General features: G+C 40.7%; 1 protein-coding gene across 4 annotated transcripts in view; it reads left to right on the top strand.

Annotated features, from left to right (window-relative positions):
- Positions 1 to 409: 409 nt before the first annotated feature.
- LOC105035135 (protein SCO1 homolog 1, mitochondrial) overlaps positions 410 to 19331 on the top strand; it is a 33456-nt gene continuing 14534 nt past the window's right edge. The window contains exons 1-6 of one of the 4 annotated variants that reach the window (XM_073243486.1): positions 411 to 731; positions 1592 to 1694; positions 1768 to 1823; positions 3022 to 3099; positions 5387 to 5566; positions 11829 to 11919. In XM_073243486.1, coding sequence (XP_073099587.1) covers positions 3037 to 3099; positions 5387 to 5566; positions 11829 to 11919 — 334 coding nt within the window. In that variant the 5' untranslated portion in view covers positions 411 to 731; positions 1592 to 1694; positions 1768 to 1823; positions 3022 to 3036. Of the gene's footprint in view, positions 732 to 874; positions 918 to 1591; positions 1695 to 1767; positions 1824 to 3021; positions 3100 to 5386; positions 5567 to 11828; positions 11920 to 19331 lie in introns of those variants that run through there. The other 3 variants (XM_010910567.4, XM_010910565.4, XM_019847244.3) reach the window with 3 other exon arrangements.

Raw genomic sequence — 19331 nt, 5'->3', positions numbered from 1 at the left:
TAAATTTATTTTCTAATTTTTAATTTTTTATATAATAAACATATATATATATTTTAATTTCATACAACCAAAACCACCAACTTTATCTATATTGATCTTTGGATATTTTTCGGATCATATATAATAAATTTAAATATTTCTAAATTTAAATATAGAATCCTAAATTTAATCTTAAAATCCTTAAAAAAATCTTTTTCGAGGAATTAGGCTTATCTAATTAACACAATCTATTTTATTTTTTTAATTTTTAGTATTTTTTATCAATAGATAATAAATTAAGATATTTTACATATTTATATATAAATTTTTAAAATTTATCTAAAAAATTATGTTAAAATATAATACATGGACCTCAGCGAGATGATCTTGCGTCTGAAGGTGTAAAGGGCTCAATGATGGTTGTCGGCTAATTTTTTCCGGAGATCCTATTCAATCCATTAAACAATATTTTATAAAATTTGAGATGAATTTAAAATTTATTCTGATTTGGCTTTGCGCTGCACATTTGAGCCCTAAATCTTTGTTATTCGGCCGCTCCAAGTCTCCCACCCACAGCGGAAAAAGAAAAGAAAGTACCAACGCAAAACCCCGGCCATCGTCTAGACTTCTTTATTCGGCCGCTCCAAGTCTCCCACCGATTGGGACTCCTGAGGACGGGAAAACAGAGGAAACACGGCGAAACATAGGAACAGAGGAAATGAAAACGAAGGAACGAAGGAAAAATAATTAAGGTAAGACGTTTCCCACATAGATGATCATTTGGTTTTTTTTTTTTCGTTTCTTTTTCTTTTCATTTCATTAGTTTTTTCGGAGATTAGAGGGTTTCTTAGATTCTGATTGGATTTTTTCTCAATCATATGGGATTTTGTGCGAGTTGTGGCGGGGCGGTCTGTTGAGGATTTAAATGCTTAATCTTGGTATGTTGAGGGTTTAAATGCTTAATCTTGGTATGTTGATGTTTTAAATGCTTAATCTTGGTAGAAGCATGATATTTTATAGGGTTTGAAAATTTTTGGTCGAAAAGATTCTTCCTTAGCTACAAAATTTTCGATGGGTTCTGTTCTCATTACAATGATGGGGTTGCCCGACGGGAATCACCGCGGCATTTTCGATCGAGGCATGCTAGAAGTGATTGGGGGGCACCGTACAATTTTTTTTCTTTTAACCGTATAGATAGAGTATAGGGAGAGTTCAGAACCCAGGACGCTGCTGCATTAGGGATTAGAGATTAGGAAGTAAAAACGGCAACCCGTCCGCTTCCTCTTCTTTGATTTTAGCCGGCAACCGCCCTTCTCCTCCACTTCTTCTTCTAGCCGTAGCCACCATCCATCTTCTTTTTTTCTTCTCTCATTCAAACCCTGATCCAACCCTAACTCCAACGCACCTGTCATCTGAAACAGTTGGAGAAGTGGAATCATGGTGGTAATCTCTAAGATTAGGTCCCTAAGGGTAGATGTTACCCTTATTCTTTTGGATTTTCCTCACTTTCTTCGTCGTCTTCTTGTTCGTATTCTTAGCCTCCGTTTCTTGATTTGGCGGTAATTCACCTTATTCTTGGATTTGTATCTTAATCTGAGTGTGCTCCATGCAGAACGCAGGGTTGTCTCCTTGGATTTGGGCTTTGGATTAGAGGAATCAGGAGCTTTTGCATTAGTTGCTGTTATTCGCAGTGGTTACAGTGTTTTTAGTTGAGGTAATGACAAGATTCGCAGAGGTTACAGTGTTTTTCTTTCTTATTTCTGTATAAATGAAATCATTAAGAACGGGCGAGCGGGCATAACACGACACTATTCAGCAGTTACAAGGATTTTATGCACACCTAGGTAAAATTCTTAATAGTTATTATGTCCTTTCATATCATTTGCTTTTAAGAACAACCATTGAATCCAAGTATCCAACAAATATGTACCGGATGACAGAATAAAGCCTATTAGTAGTGTAGTAGAGGAAACTTATTCTTAAGAACAATTGAAACTTGCATTTTTTTTCTGTGTCAACTCTTTCATTCTATTTGTATTTTATTGAAAGGAGACGGAATGTCGATGTATGATCATTCTACCATAGTATTTTTGTTAAGGTTAGATAGAGGTATGAAAATCTCAATTTGTTATGTACACATACACCAAATTTTAGATCAACTAGCTGGAGATAAAAGCTCTAATAGAATATATTTAACAAATACCATTCAGAAAATGTGGATCCCATCAGATTAATTCAGGAGTCCAAATACCTCCTCAGACAAGTTTTTGTCATTAGTTTTGAAATGGAGTTGGAAGCTTTATACACTGTTCTGTATGATAGCTAAAAGAAATACAATATCTGTTCCTTGCAGCCCTTCTACCATCCCTTCCCATTAGACCAAAGACAGAACTTTGATTACATCAATAGTCAAATAGTCTACCTGTTGCTTCCAGGATGATAAGGAGTGATTTTTTTTGCCGCATCATCTCTATCCTTGGACACTTGTACTTACTCTTGGCTATTCCTAATGGGTTTGGAGGTCTGAATCTGTTTGGCAAAGGCTCAAGCTTTACTTTGAATGGCGAAGATTAACATGCTGAAATCATATGGTCATCGAATTCTTGATTCCAAATCATGATGACCTAGTTACTCCATGCTTGTTGAAAAATTATTGGTTTTGTTAATTGCCACATGAGAGATCAGTTGAAATGTGCAATATATCCTTCAAAAGTCGATGGTCTTTATGGTTGATAATAGCAACTTGGGTCGGCTTTTCTTAATTAATTCATGAATAAGGGTTCAATATTGGGTTATTTCACAATTCAGAACTACATTATGCTTCTAAGACTTTGGTTATCTAACCTAAAATAGGCCAGATGATCTGCTTGCAGTTTTTTTCCTTGTTGTATTCCATTTTAAAATCTTCCACCTCTCACTTTCTTTTCTTTTTCTATTTATTTGTTGCAAGGTTTATAAAGTTTATAATGTATCTTTTTTAGTTTGTGTGAAGTCATTTAGTGTAAATTATAGTTGAAGTGCTAATTCTATCTGTTCCTGCAGGTTTTCTTAAGAACGATGAGTGGGCTTAGGGTCTTTCAAGGATTCTTCAGATCAGTAACTAGGGGAAGCTATCCTCAGGTCACTATGCTTCTTTAATCTTTCCTATTACAGTTGCTATGCTTATCTTGTGTTTAAGAGTAACATTTTTGTGTAGTTAATTTTGTTTTGATTGTTGGAATTTCAATTTATTTTTTGTTGACTATGATTATGCTGGATGCCATGTACTCGTAAAAATTGGATTGGTGTCACAGTGTTTTTTTCCTTGACATCAAAAGTCTCTGCATATGGAATTCCATGGCAATCCAAAATTTGTAAATGTTTTTCTCTATAATTTTCTTAGAGTGCTAAGGGATCACTTTGTGAATGTTCTAGTGAAATTTTCTTTTCCAAGTGATTAGAGGAGCCTCTATGTGTCTCCTTGGGTTCTTTTTTCATCATATTTTTTGCTTGTGATGCTCTAAGAATCTCTAATTGTCAGATCGTAAACTACATTATATTATGAATTTACTTTAAAATGTTATCCTTTATATCCATTCTAAATTTATTCAACCATTTATCTTCACTGGGTTAGGATTCCATCTTTTGTTATCCTTGAGTCCTATTGATTCGACTCCTTTCTTGTTGCAATATTGGAATTTCATTGATCCTTTTTTTTCATGTTTGAGTTATTCCCTCCTTGTTGATGAGTATGAACATTGGAGCTATGTTTCTTTAGAAATTCATATACTTGATTTTGGAGCTAGTGACAACAGGGGGTGATCTTTTCATTGATGAGCTTGGACATAGATCCTTTGATAATGATTCCACATAGCATGGTTGGATGGTTGGGACATGAAGAACAAAAGAGAGACTCTAAATTCCACCCAAGAAATTGATGATATTTGGTGCTTTAGTAGACTGGATATGTTCTTGACTGATTGATCCTTGTTTGTTTAATTCTATGTTTGGATATTATGCTTTTGGGGCAATCCTGCCACCATGATATCTTGATAATGTTAGCTGGCCACTCTTGTTATTGTCGCTTGTTACACCCGGTTCTATATCACTTATTTTTTTGCCTTTTTCTAAAAAGAATGGATCAAGTGTTTACAATTTGCCTTTGACTCCATGGATGGGCTGGTTGATTCCTAGAAAGTTACAACTTTCCTTGAGATTTGGAACTATCCATCCCTTCACATGGGAAGTATAAAATAATAGAATAGTACTCCATCTCCCATCAAAATTGGTTCAAGTCTGCAAGTAAGAAATTATAAAACTTTCTAGTAATGTTAAAGTTGCCCTCGGAAAAAGTTGGTGATGTCATCATGTCAAGTATTTCCTCCTATTTGAGTGAAAGTGCCTGAACGTTGTTGCCTCGGAGGTTTCTTCTATATTTCTGGAAAGTTTTTTTATTTTTGCATTTGCTTTATAATGGGAATGTATTACGCTAGGATCCTTATTTCTTCTAAAGCTGTTTTCGTCCATCTGATTTTTTCCCCTATGATTTTGATTTATTGTCTCATTTTATGAAGTAAAGGCTAAAGACTTATTCATAGTGACTTTGCATCAGTATCAGCTTAGCTAGTATAGAACTAATTCATAGGAGGTCTAAGTCCACAAGTTCAGCCTGGTATGGTTCTTTTTGGGCCATATACGTATTGAATGATGTCGGGCAGCTTATGTTGTTTGTACCATTCTTTTTCCAATAACCATTAGAAGACAAAATGAGGAAATGGAGAGGAAGAAGGATGAAAAGAAACAACATGGAAAACTCAAATAGGAAATCACATCAAAATCTATTGGTTGAAAGATAGAGGATATCTATCGGGATGCATGATCGGGACTACTATTGGGATGAGACAGGACAGTGGGACATCCTGTTCCATAGAGAAATTGAGACATCTTTATCACACGGGATTTATAACCTTACTTTTAATATGTCTATTATTTTTGAAAAATACAAGTTTTGCATAAAAGGTTTTGCTTGATTTATATCAAGGTTGGTCAAATTGTCCCCAAGCAGGCTTTTCCAGCCATACCAAAATTTGATCTTCTTAAAGATAATGTTAATAGGGATATCAGATAAATTCTAGATCAGGACATCATTCACATCGTCTGAGTTTCAGATGAATTTTAATCATTTGTTACTGACATTTAGATTGCTTCTTTTTATTTATGGAGATGTTATATTTTAGAGTGTTATTTACTACATTTTCATAAATATTTTGAATGGCATAAAATAAACTTTTGCTAGCTTGTTTCTCATTGGTTTTGTTATCATTGTCGACATCATCATCTATAATTGGGTGCATATTTATCATCTTGCAATTGAAAATACTTTCTCTATTCTCTTTGCATCTCTCTAAATAATGTTTTATGTTTGCAGTTTATCCATTTGCCAAGTGCAAGGGAAACTTCAGCTTTTTCTTATCGCCATCTAGCTAGTGCTGCTACATCTTCAGATAATGCCAGCGGGGAGATATCATCAACAGCTGCCTCTCATGAAGGGAAAGGGCCGGGGGAATCAGATCAGACTGGTCCTACTAAGAAGCCTATTCGAGGAGGGGTAACTAAAACTGTCATATGCTTCTTTTAAAGTAAAGCAAAAAAGTTTGATTAAAATAGGAGAAAACTTAATCTCTAATACTTTCTTTAAATTCACAACAATCAACCTTCTTCTATAAATAATCTAATAGTTTTGCCAAGGCCATGCCCTCTTTCTCCATATGTTTCAAATTCCTTCTGAGTTTTTCCTACTTAAAGGGAAAAGGCTACTGGACTGAAAGAAAAGAAGAACTTTTTGTTTCCAGTGAAAAAAGAAGAAATATATTTTTGTATACTTCATGTGATTTTATCAAAGGTCGATATGCTGGGTTGCTGCAATATTGTGGCATCCTTGCTTTTACAAATGGCTAGCCAATATACTTTTTCTCAATCAGGACTAGTGGTGAAAGCTTGGGGGATTCTCATATTACTGGAGGGCCATCTTCTACTGATAAGTGGGTGGTCTTTGCAACTTAAGTTATTATCATTTCATATCACTGTCAAAGTTTGCTGTACCGAGCATATTGTGCCATACCAGTACTGAACTGTTACACTGTCTCATATCATACCAGCACTTGGTACACCTTGGTGTCTCAATGGTGAACCTTGATCACTGTGCTCAAATAAAGGACCAAATTAAGTTCCTAGTCGTTATTCATGGAACACGACTGAAAATGACAGCTATCCTGCTAAAGGATCAAAGTTGCAACAATTCCGTTATTTATTTGTCCAGCTGCTTTTGTTTCTCCTGAAAAACAATTATGCAGTAATTGGTTCTACATGCTTTAGTTGCATAGATCAGGAAGAATTTGATATTAATGATTCAACCTATGCTCATGGGCAAAACAATCTTCTGGTTTTCTTTTTGTCAGTTGCAATGTTGTACTCTGCTACTGTATTAGAATGTGTAAACATTTTCTGCTTGGAACAATTCCTGCACTTATCTACTTACAGTCAACCTGATAATGATGGGAGATGCAGTCATTGGAACAATCACATTTCCAATTTGGTTTGCTCAGCCAATTGTTAATAGGAAGCTGCCGTCGACTATTTGCATGCCACAGCATTGCCTTGTTTTCAGAAGCAAATGCTACTATGGTTTAAGTATCCTCTCTTTTCTAAGAGCAATTAGCATACTAGAACAAACCAGCAAGCTTTATCCATTGTGTGCTTAAGGTTGTCTTGTGACTAGCCCTTAACAAAAAACTTATCCTGTAAATTAAAAGTTGTAATGTTAGTCTAGGCATCTCCAAGGGCGTGCTGTTAAACGTACAAAGCTAGTTGGTGTGTAGGGAGACCTACCTTGTTGGAATAGCTCTCAAAGCATCAAGACTTAGAAAGTCTATATAAATAGAGGAGAAGGCATTGTTTGCTACAGGAAGCTCCATCATCTCTAGGGCATGGACTGTGTCCCAAAAAAACAATTTGCAAGTACAATGACTGTGAAACTTTTTTGAGATAATTTGGACGAAATCTTTGAGAGAAAGATAGGTTATGCTTCAATTATCTTTTACTATCTGATGTGCTTATCTTTCTCTCTTGGTGCAATATATAGCCAATGCATTATTGAGGTGATCGACCACCTTTTCTTCTCCTTGTTTTCTTCTCATCCCATGTTTCCAACTACTAATTTACACTTGGTTTTATTACCCATTTTTTCATTTGTAGGACATGTGTAATTGTGTACTTTTTTGACTCTATTTTGAAAACATATATCACTACCCTACTAATTGACCTACTAAAACAGACTAGGTGTAGGTTCATGCATGAGTTTTATATGCCCTCCTTCCATTTTAGGTGTCTTCTACTGTTCAACTCTGAAAATTTGGTTTGTCATTTTGAACTGAAATCTTCAAACTGTTGCATTGCTGGTACTTTTCTTTCCTCACAGACAATAAACAATGCAGATGGCGTGAAGAATCGTTTGGGTATTTTCATCTACGCCTTAATGCATATGATAAAATTTGGTTGGTAGAGAAATTGCTCGAGTGCTTATTTGCTTCTTGTAGGAAACATGAGGGATTAATGTGCCAATAGGTGCATGTCGCCTTATATTGGTGCGTATCAATAAATCTCACCTTGGTCTATGTGGATACATGGTGGTAGGATGTTGTGACCTACTTTGCCATTTTTAAACTTGTAACCGGCCATCCTAAACAGCCTCTTTTGTACTCTTAATGGTATGAAACTCTCCCACATTCCTTTTTCGCTTTTCTTCCAATGAGGATTAGGACTTATCTATGGATATGACATGGTAATAACAAGAGACCATCAATTTACATTAGATCAAAAGTTAAAAATCCTCGTATCCACTGGTATATAAGCCTCTCATGCTACTGCTGATATATAAGCTTTGCCTCATGTCATTGATGTTTATACAATTGTTAAAATGTTAAATGTTATAAATGTATAAATATATTTACATATCACATTTTAGTTTTTTATCCTGAATTTTTTATTTATAAAGTTGTTGCCTAATGCCAATTTGCACAAGAAATTACTTCTAGCTATTCAATACACATGCAAAACTACAATAATCACAGAACTTTAGGTTTACTTATGATCCTACATTTCTTCTATTTATTTAAGAGCTGCAACTATTTATTTTGAACAAGTTCTGATGTCCATATATTAGTATAAAGCAAAAGGAAACATTAATGTTTCAAAACAAAATAAAGTTGGTGTACAGGTATTTCTCTGTACTAGTGCAAAGCTTTTAGCACACTAGCTGTGAATCTTTTTGTGATATGCCTTTGTGCTAGTGCTTCCATGGTATGAGCACAACATGACATTGTAACTGTGCCATGATGGCCCTTGATTGGCACAATCGTGGCACATGATTCTTGAATTCTTGGGTGACACTATTAATGCACTCCACATGTTGCAACCCCTTATACATAGCTTAAACAATTTGTAACTTCCATTTTTCAATAATTGATGCTTTCAAAAGGTGCCTTATTTGAAACCAATTAATGAAAAGTTTGGTGTTCATTTTTGTGGTTTTGAAAGACTTTTGACTTCGTCCTTTCTGCTAAAGGATAGAATTCATATTGCAGCAGTATATAGTGATGTAGGATAGCTGAGGGAAGGGGATCAATTTTCAATACCAGTACCAAATCCGGTATTGTTTTCGAGTGTACTCTGGGGAAGTCTTAGGGGCATAGGATTATAGAGCTAGGGTTTAGGGTTTTAGAGCTTGAATTGGATTTCAGCAGTTTTATGCAATTGAATAGCCAAAATCAAAAGGTTGCTGGAAATTTTTTTTTTTGGGAAAGATCTGATTATATATGACAAAAAATCTCTAGGGAAGATAAAAATATGTGTTGATCAAAGAAGATTAGAAGAAAAGCAAATAATGACTAGAATAAAGGAACAAAAGAAGAAAAAATAAAGAGGGATGATAATACTGGGCGCAGTTCAGAACCTAAGAATCACATGTATGGTTGTAAGCAGCATGCTTGTTCTACAGCATCTCACCAAGAAAAGGAAAAAAGGCTGATGTTCCGTTCATCTTCTGCATTGAGCAATCATCCAACATTGTTACATCAAACCCTAAGAGTCCTTTTTTATAACAAGATGGAAACTAATTCAAGTCTACTTTAAAATCTCAAAATTGTCCCCCCTAGTAAGGCATGGTTATTGTTTACAGTTACTGTAGCATGAGCAGCGCTGTGAATAGTAATGCCTACAGTAATTACCCTTATCAGATTTATAGATAAATATTGAGATCCTTTAATCTCAGCTATTGGATCCAAAATAACCCACTAAAACTCAAAATAACCAGAAATCAGAAAATTGATAACTAAAATTAAATCTAACTAAATCCCCAAGCTGCAGCTCTATGATGCATCATAGCATGCATGTAGACCTTGACCTTATAGACTCATGCAATATATATATTTTTTTTCTGGATAATGGTTTGCAGTAAGCAGTTCTTTTTTTTTTTTTTAAAATAACTAATGTCTTTTTGGTTTTCAATTTCCTTGGAGCAATATTTAACTGCTTTTTAAAGTCAGAATCAATATATTATTTCAAACTCATGCATATACTGTCTCCAAATCATATAAATAATGGCCTACTTAAAATTTTAGAAAAATAAATTTCCCTACAAGCAGCTTACAGAATCAGCATTTTGTGCACCAAGCATCAGAATAGCTGGTTAAGTTGAAGGTTCAGGTTTGTAGGTAGCATGGAAAACCCCTCCCTTCATTTTATGTTATAAATTTGACAAAGAAGATGGGTATCTAGTCTTATTATTAACCACAGTCAGGATTCTATCAGGGATTTTCTTCTTAAAGAGTACAATCTTTTTTGATAAGCTGCAGATGAATCCAACTTCAAGGTGTTACTAGTATCTCTTTTCGTGTCTTTTTTTTTTTCAAAAACAACAATCTATATGTGCTATTAGTTGTTAAAGCTTCTCGTTAATGAAACTTGGTTCAAGCATTTTCCAAAGATGGAGTTGCCAGCTCACTACCATTTTGACGAAACTATTTACCAAGTTTTGTAGATGGGTCTACAGTTTGATTTGGCACTTTGATGCAGAGAGAAATAGTCATAAAAATTAAGCTATATATTTGACGAATTTTAATAAGTGATCACCTCAGTGCATTTTATGGTGGTAATTCATCAGCTCAATCTTGAAAATGATATAGCAATCTTAGAAGAGATGTGGAAATCTGAGGTTTCCTCATTTCCTAATAGGGAAGAATCTCTTATATTTTTTATCTGATAGAATGCTTTCACTACTTGGGCCAAAGCAACATAGAATCAAACTGTTGGTGGATCATGCCACTTATGGTAAACCTGCTTGTTCCAGAAAGACCCTCCTTATATCTTAGAGGACTCACAAGGTCCTATCAATGTCAGTTTGGAGCATTGCCAAAAATTTCCCTTCTTGTAGTGTTTTTTTTTCCTAATCTTCTCTGCTTAAGTGCATCCTCTGCAAGTCAAGTTATGGTGTATTCTGTGAATGTCGATCACCAATGCTTAAGCTATGTACCAAGTTAGGCTCATATATTTAATATGATCTCAGATGTTTTTCGAAATTTTAGTCTCCATATTGGAAATGATATCATCACTCATTAAACTACTGCTCGGCAGAAGGAAGCAAACTCCAACGCATTGTCCACTTCTTTCCCCTCTTTTCTTGTGTCCATGCCTTCCCTAGATTCCTTCATAGAGTTCACTGCACTATCTTTTAGTTGATTTACATCATTTTGGGGTTGTATTTGTTCAATTACTTTGCACATAAATCTAGGATCTTTAGAGTTTTAGAATGGGGTAGATCACGAGCAAAGTTGGTCAAGAGCTATATGCCGAGTTAGCTCGCCAATTCTGCATATAAGGATGTGGGTCGGTTATTTTCAGATGCAAGGGAAATTTGGTGAATACCTGTAAGAAGTGAGAGTTTCGTATTTCATTTATGGAGCAGGGTTGCTAAACTGTATATGGGTATGTATTTTATGTCCCACATAGGATCGCATTAAGGTGGATCATGTGTTAGTGCACGCCCAAAGTGTTATTTATCATCATAATCTGTAAGCATTTTAGTTGTTAAGAGCATATTTGAAGATATGTATCATTATGTTGGTGTAACAATTTATAGGAAAAATGGAATAAGGTAAATGATTATGTAAGATGAGATGTAGGAGTCACATCGCTAGAGAACAAAGGGTTGCTTGAAATATATCATTGAAGGTTTAAATAGAAGTACTGAAGAATTTGTTGAAATGGTAAAATATGATCTTGGAAACCGTTGCCATATAGATTAAAGCAACTTTCTTATTATTTTTTAAATGCTCAGAAAATAAAATTCGAAATATGTACTAACTTTTAATTTTATAAGCTTGTTAACTCGTGTGCAAATCATTTTGTTAATGATTATTTAAGTTTATGTTCCCCTTTAAAAGCCATGGATTTACTATATTAAAGTACATTACCCATTCATGGTCTTGACATTATGAGGTCTTGGGAGGGACATACTGGGGACAACCTAACCTTTAGCAGTTTTTGCCACACAGTGGCTGCCTAGGACTTGAGTCCGTGCCATTATGCTTGTTAGCTGAAGCCTTTTACCTTTGCACCACTAAATGACCCCTACGCATTTACTTTATTAATCTATTAAATTTCATGACAGATGTTTTCTTTAGGTGTCTTTTAGACAATTCAAATATTTTATATACAAATATAGGTTATTTTCCGAATTCAAGACCGAGCATTATTTTTCATGAAGTTGAGTGCTTATACTTCCGATGTAATAATTTGATGTCTTGATTCTGCAGCCTGTCTCATGGTTGAGCCTTCTTTTGCTTATTATGACTGGTGGAGGACTAATAGTTTACTATGACAAGGAGAAGAAACGACACATTGAAGGTAGATTACTATGGTGAGTAGGATTGTAGGAGTAGGAATTTTATCTTTTGGGTGGAGATCGATTTATTGGTTTCTTCTCAAAGTTAGGATTAATAGTATAAGTTGTATCAATTTTTCTTAGTAAATGCTGCAGTTGGTTCTTTATATTTCTATTCATAAAAGTTTAATTTTCTGTTTATTTTTGTTTTTCATCAAAAAAATAATTAATAGAAAAGAAATTAATCATGTTAGTCTTTGCATTGTCAAATCAATGTGAGAGTTCGAATATTATGTAGTCCATTCTCCTTTAGTTGTAAATCTACTATGCCTTCTCCCTACTCTAATATCCTTAATACTGTCAAGATCTTTTGCGAGCCGTTGAGATGATGATGGATGCATGGTAGGTATGATATCCACTGAGAGTTACTGCTTTATATTTTTATCTCTCTTTTACTTTTAAGTTGCGGTATCTTTAATCCATCTTATTTGTTGGGTATAAAATATCCCCAGTCGAAGTTTGTAAAAGGCCAACCCTTCCAGGACTTTTCCGGCTTCCGACTTTGTGTGGCATCTTTCTGAACTCCCCCGACCGTCCGAGCTTTCATAATGCCATCCAGACTTCTCCGACAATGAGCTCCTCCATTCATCTACCGGACTGCTCCAAATGCTTTCTGAGCTTCACTATCAGCCGATTTTCTACAGTGATCGACTATTCTTCGAATCTCTTCCAGACTTCTTCCGGCTATGGACGACTCTACTCCGAACTTTTTTCGGACTTCGTCAATGTCCGAGCTTCTCCGACAGCGGGATTTCTACAGTAACCAGACTCCATCCAAGTTTCTACGGCGGTCGACCACCTTCTGGATTTCATCCGAGCTCTTACGAGAATCGAGTTTCAGCCGAACTCCTACAGTGGATGGATCCCAGACGAATTTCGACAACGGAAGGGCTCCACCAGCCGGATCTCTACTCCGAACTTCTATTGCAAGTGGGCTTCACCCAAGCTCCTATATAGTCGGATCCCAATCGAGCTCCTATAGTGGATGGATCACAGACGAGCTTTTACAACGGGACAGGCTCCACCAGCCAGGCACTATTCCGAGCTTCTACAATAAGAAATCTTCATCCAAGCTTCCACGACAATCGATCTTCGATCGAGCTTCTACAATAAGCGGCCTCCTTCAGCCTCCTATAAGAGCTGGACTCCATCCGAACTTCTACGACAGAATTGAATCCCGGACTCCTCCAACGTTCGACCTTCCCCAGTGTCCTCAAGACTCCTCCAGCGGATGAACCTCCACAGCACCATCCGAACTCCATTGTCGGACGATCCTCTGTCGGATTCCTCATGAAACCGGACCTCTCCGACGAGCAATCTACAGACAAGCTTCTACATCAGACAAATTCTAGATGGACTCTCCTAGCAGCTGGACTCTTACCGGACTTCTCCAACAGAAAGTGTCTGTCCGAGCTTCTACAGCGGATGATTTCCGTCTGCAACATCAGTGTCCAATCAGTGCCCAAGGCATCCGACAACAGTGGATTCGTCAGCAACCTCGGAGACATCCGAACTTCTCTTAGATTGCAGAAACATAGAGCCATTTCGCTCCATCAGACGTCCCAGCCGAGCTTCAGCCGTCAAGCCCGAACTCTCTAGCAAGTCGCGACAACGGACACCACTCCACTCTCCATAACAAACTCCACGTGGTTCTGAACGGTCCTCTGACGCCACTACTCTCCATAACAAACTCCACGTGGCCCTGAACGTCCCCCTGACGCCACTACTCTCCGTAACAAACTCCGTGTGGCCCCGAACGGCCCACTACCAGCCGGTTACAGACGTCGCTGTCAATCAGTTACGCTCTCCGTCTATAAAAAGGGACCTCCAGATATGTTCTTCTCTAAGCTCTAAACTCCTCTGTCAAAATCCTATTTGAGTGCTCCATTTCTGTTGAAGCAGAGTACTGACTTGAGCGTCGGAGGATCTTGTCGGAGCATCCCTAACTCCGGTTTAGACTTCCCTTCCAGGTCCCGACGGCGGCCGCGGTCATCTCAACTCCAGCTTCTCCGGCATCGGTGGAATTCTGCACCAACAGAATTGGCGCTAGAGGAAGGGCGTGTGTCTTCGCAGTACCCTTGTTCTTAAAGGAGTGCTCAACGGGACTGTCTTCGGTCATCTTTTTCGACATCTTCTCCTTTTGCCAGATCTCCACCTGATGCCTTTCCGAAAGACATCCATCAGGCGATCCACGGCCTCCGCGGTCAGATCTCAGTGAGCTCCGCAAGCTCCGACTTCGTCTCCAATTTTTCAGGCTCCTCCGGAACGGCAATCGGCATGGAGCAGTTTGACTTGCTGGTTCAGCAGGTCAGGGGCCTCACCGAAGCAGTGTAGGCCATGCAGCAGCAGCCGCAGGCATCAGTGCGGTTGGAAAGAGCATCGCCGGAGTTCCAGAATCCGACGACTGGGCGGGCCACTTGGGCAAGTCGCTCTGTCTTCCCCAGAAAGGGGAAGCAGAAGGCGGAGAGCCCACCATCCGATCACAATTCCACCTCCGGAGAGTCCCTACCTCCGTTCCACCAGAAGACCCTCGAGACTCGCAGTCGAGAGGACCTTCTGGATCAAAGATTTCGGGAGATGAATCGGCGGATCGAAGAGCTCTGTCATGCTCCTACTGCTTACGGTGAGGACATCTACACTGACCCTCCTTTTTCTCAAATGATCATGCAGGAGCCAATCCCGCCGAACTTCAAGCTCCTCCAATTCGAGACCTACGACGGGACCTCGGATCTGATTGACCACCTGGAGGCCTTCCGGATAATGATGCTGCTCCATGACGCGCCAGACGCCATCCTGTGCTGAGCCTTCCCGTCTATCTTGAAGGGAGCAGCAAGAAATTGGCACTCGGCACTGAAGTCGGGTACTATCTTCTCCTTTGATCAGATGAGCCAATAGTTCGTTGCTCATTTCGTCAGCAGCCGACGTCTCCGGAGATGTTCGAAGTCCCTCATCAATATCAAGCAAAAAGAGGGAGAATCCATTCGAGCTTACGTCAACCGTTTTAACGTCGCTATGTTGGAGGTTCGGAACTTGGACCAATCGGTCGCGATGGCCGCCCTGAAAGGCGGTCTTCAAAAGAACGATCTTCTGTTTTTCTTAGAAAAGAAGTATCCCAGGGACTTTGCTGATTTGCTGGCTCGAGCCGAAGGATATGTCCGAGCGGAAGAAGCCTTCAAGATGAAGGACGAGGAGGCCGCGAAGGAGCGGCAGGCGGGAGACTCCAGCAAGCCCGCAGTTCAAAAAGGGTCGAGTGAAGCTCGGCCACGTTCTCGAACTCTCTCCGGACATAAGCGTGTCCAGACTCCTCGGGCTCGTAGGCAGAGAAGCCCGGACCGCAGAGTTCGGCGGGGCTCTCCCCCAAAAAGATTTCACAGCTACGCCCCTCTCAATGCATCGAAAATCCAAGTGCTGATGGAGGTCAGAGAGCAGCTGCCGAGGCTAGAAAGGATGCGCACACATCTCGGGAAGCGCAATCCTAACAAGTTCTGCCTCTATCATCGTGACCACGGCCACGACACGGAGTGCATTCAGCTCCGAGACGAGATCGAGGAGCTCATCAGATGAGGTCGGCTCGACAGATTCATTCGATGCCGATCTGAAGGTAGGGAAGATCGATCGAGGGCCCTATCGCAATCGGAGCCGCCAAGGAGGGAGGAGCAGCCTGAAGATCGGCCTCCAATAGGATCATCAACTCCATCTCTGGAGGACCCCGACAAAGAGCAGACCTTCCACGGTTATGGGATTCGAAAAATCTACGAATGTATTACCAATAATTTTGCCTTAAATAAAAATTTCTTTCATATTTGCATATCTTTTCTTTTGGCATGAGCTCATAACGACAGGGAATAGCTCCTTCTGACAATCGAAACTGAGCATGTTAGGAACAGGAGGAGAACCTCGTCCTAACATGAGCAAAGTTGAAGGTCTGGTTATTTAAAGACCGGATGGGGGAGAGATCTTTACAATGGCCCTTATGTGCTCCCACAGCCATGTTAGGAATAGGAGGAGAACCTCGTCCTAACATGAGCAAAGTCGAAGGTCCGGTTATTTAGAGATCGGATGGGGGAAGAGGCCCTTGCAACGGTCCTTATGTGCCCCCATAGCCATGTTAGGAACAGGAGGAGAACTTCGTCCTAACATGAGCAAAATCGAAGGCCCGATTATTTAGAGACCGAATAGGGGAAGAGATCCTTGCAATGGCCCTTACGTGCCCCCATAGCCCTGTCAGGAACAGGAGGAAAATCTCGTTCTAGCATGAGCTGAAATTGATTGTCGGGAGCAGGAGGAGAACCTCGTCCTGACACAAATGAAGATCTGGTCGTTCAAGACCAGATGAGGAGAAAAGTCTCCTCAACGGCTCTTCTACATTCCTACAACCCCGCTAAGAGCAGAGGGAAAACCCTGCCCAAATATAAAAAAAGGGGGGGAGATAAAAAGGGAAAGCGACGAACTGCACCAGTGATAAGGGAAAAACAAACTACATCAAAGACACAAGGGACCTCGTCTTAACAAGGAAGGAGATTCTTATCAAAAATCCTCAGTCTCTAAGGGAAACTCAACACAGGTCGAGGAAAAATCGACTTCCTCAAGGTAACGAGAAGTTCGGGCTCCCAAGATCGAGCACCGGGAGGAAGCGTCAAACTCAAATGGCCTCGAAAAGACCTACGGTCATGAACAAAAAGGGCAAATCAACACGGCGACGATCAGGAACCTCCAAACAACGTCGACATCGAACAAGACAAAAGACAAAAGAAGTTCGGTAAACAACAACTCAAAGCAAGAATAGACAGGTAATGAGAAAAATTCCTTTTCATTTTGTTAGTAAAGTGTGCATTACAAAGTCTTAGAAGGCCAAGACTCAAGGGACCTCGTCTCAACGAGGAAGAAAATCCTTGTCGAAAATTTTTAGTCCCTAAAGGCGAATCAACACGGCGACGACCAGGAACCTTCAAACAATGTCGACATCGAACAAGACAAAAGATAAAAGAAGTTCGGTAAACGACAACTTAATGCAAGAATGGACAAGGTAATGAAAAATTTTCTTTTTATTTCATTAGTGAAGTGTACGTTACAAAGCCTTTGAAGGTCAAAAAAGAAAAACGATAAGAAAAGAAAAAGAATACATGAAAGAACAAAAGGTAAAAGAAGCTCTAAGGAAGCTCGGCTTCTTCCGACTTCGAGCTCTCGGTTCCAGTCATTATTAGGGATTGCTTTAAGTTTTCGATTCTTCTTCCAGTTCTATCTTTCTTAGTAGCATCTCTCGGTACATCTGGTGGAACCGCCGGCTTTCGTCCTCTGACTCTCGAAGCCTCTTCCTCAGAACCTCAGACTCCGCCTCAGCATCTTTGATTGTCTGCTGCTCGTAGGTCAGCTGAATTTTCAGCCGCTGCAGTTCGGCCTTCTCCTGCCCAAGGGCCACAGACAGTTCTTCCGTGGTCCCCCTCAAGGAGCGGAGCTCGTCGGAGTCTTGTGCAGAGACGGCCTGGACTCTCTCAGATAACTGCTCTGAAGGCGGGCAACTTCGTCGGTCGCCGTCTTGAGCTTCTTTCGGTAGTCATCTATTTGTCCGCACCAGCTGACTCGGTCGGTGTTATAGTTCACCTCGGCGTCCTGTAGCTGCTTCTGAAGGTCGGAGTATTTTTTCGATCAGTCTCGATCGTGGTCGGCCTGAGTTGCGAGTCAGGACGAGCTCCCTTCCAATTGGCCGATCTTCTCCCATGCAGTCGCCAGCTCAACTTCAAGAGAGTTGATCTTGGAAGCCTGAGTCCAAGATCGGTCGCTGGCGCATTTTCGGAATTCCTCAAGCTCCGCCACGAAGTCGGCCTTCCTCCGGGTGTATTCTATGAAATTTTTTTTGTGGAGGTCCTGAAAGCGAGTAGCCTCCGCAGTGACTTTCGAATGGCTCTTCCTCAGTCGGTGAAGTTCGTCATCCAGCTTTTTGGATTTCTTCGTCAAGTGACGAACTTTCCTTCTGAGATCTCGGATCATCGACTTCAGAGGAATCCCTATGGTAGGGGAAGAGCTTCGGCAGGACACTGTCGTTGGGAGACAAGAGCGCCACAACTCAAATTAGTGCAAGAAGACAAAAGAGAAGGAAAAGAATGCAGAAGAAGAAAAAGGAGCTTTCTGTAAAGAAGAATCCGATTTCATTGATTAAATAGTTTTTAAGTACAAGAGAACGAAGAAAAGCCGCCACAAAGGAAAAATACAAAATTAGAGGTTTCGGATCTCTGGGACAGAAGTGGAGGGGCTCGGCACCCTCGAAAGGTCGGTCACGGCAGTCGAAGAGGTCCCGACTGGAGGACCGGCAGCGGCTTCGGAAGGTCCAGCTTCATCGTCGGACGCCTCATTCAAGAAGTCGAGGTCCAGTTCGGAAAACTTTCCGGCCACCTTCTCTTGGCAGAGCTCGAAGCCCTTGATGAAGGCGTCCTGGCCGAACTGGACCTGCAGATCCTCCATCTCGGAGGAGGTCTTGAACTCCTCCACTGCTCGGGCCCCTGCCTCCGAGACTAGGGATGAGATCTGCACCTTCAGCTCGGAGACCTGCGCCTTCAGCTCGAAGATCTCGGCCTCTGCCTTCTTTCTTTCCTCCTCCAAGGCGGCCTTCAGTTCGGACGAGGTTTGCCCCTCCTCCTGCAATGCCTCCTGGAGACTTGTGACCTCGGCGATCTTCTCCTTGAGGCGGGCGGCCTCGATCAGGCGACCGTCCTCCGCCTGGGCTGCCTCCTTGGCGTTCTTCATCGCCTCGATGTTGGCGATGAGCTGGTGTCCAATCTGCAAGAGCGGTCAGGGAGTCAATATAAAAGCTAAGGAATAAACTAAAGAAGCAAGAAGAAGAAAAAAGTGAATTGACTTACCTCGAGAAAGGATCCCAGAGAGTCCCAGACCCGCTGCTCAGGATCAGCATGGACGATCCTGTGGATGACCTCGGGCAGAATGCACCCTTCGACTAACCTCTTTATTAAATCCCTATTATTAAAGGGATTTTCTCCCGAATCTTCCTCGGAGCCATCGGCCCCCTCGATGGCAGCCTTGCGGTTGCGGCTCTTGCGGGCCAGGGTCTTCTTCCTCCTCCTTTCGGCCCCCGACGTCCCCTCGGGACGAGCCTCTAGAGCGGGAACCCCGGTCGGGGGGCTCCTTGAAGAGGCTCGGGGGACTTCGGGCTCGACGTCAGAGGGAGCATCGACGGCAATGGTCACCTGGGCAGGTGCGGCCGAGCTCGTCTCTCCTGTCTTAGCTCTCTTCACCAATCTCGAAGTCGCGGCGCCTTTTCTTTTGTGGGTCTTGAGACTCTGGGCTAACCTTCGAGCCACGCCTGTGTCCATGTCTGCAATAAAAGAAGATCGACATGGCTCAGAAATAGAATAAGAGAAAG

This window comes from Elaeis guineensis, chromosome 9, assembly GCF_000442705.2.
Source record: "Elaeis guineensis isolate ETL-2024a chromosome 9, EG11, whole genome shotgun sequence".
Classification (NCBI taxonomy): domain Eukaryota; kingdom Viridiplantae; phylum Streptophyta; class Magnoliopsida; order Arecales; family Arecaceae; genus Elaeis; species Elaeis guineensis.
Note: the sequence above shows the minus strand (reverse complement) of the source record. Positions and strands in the feature narration are given on the sequence as shown.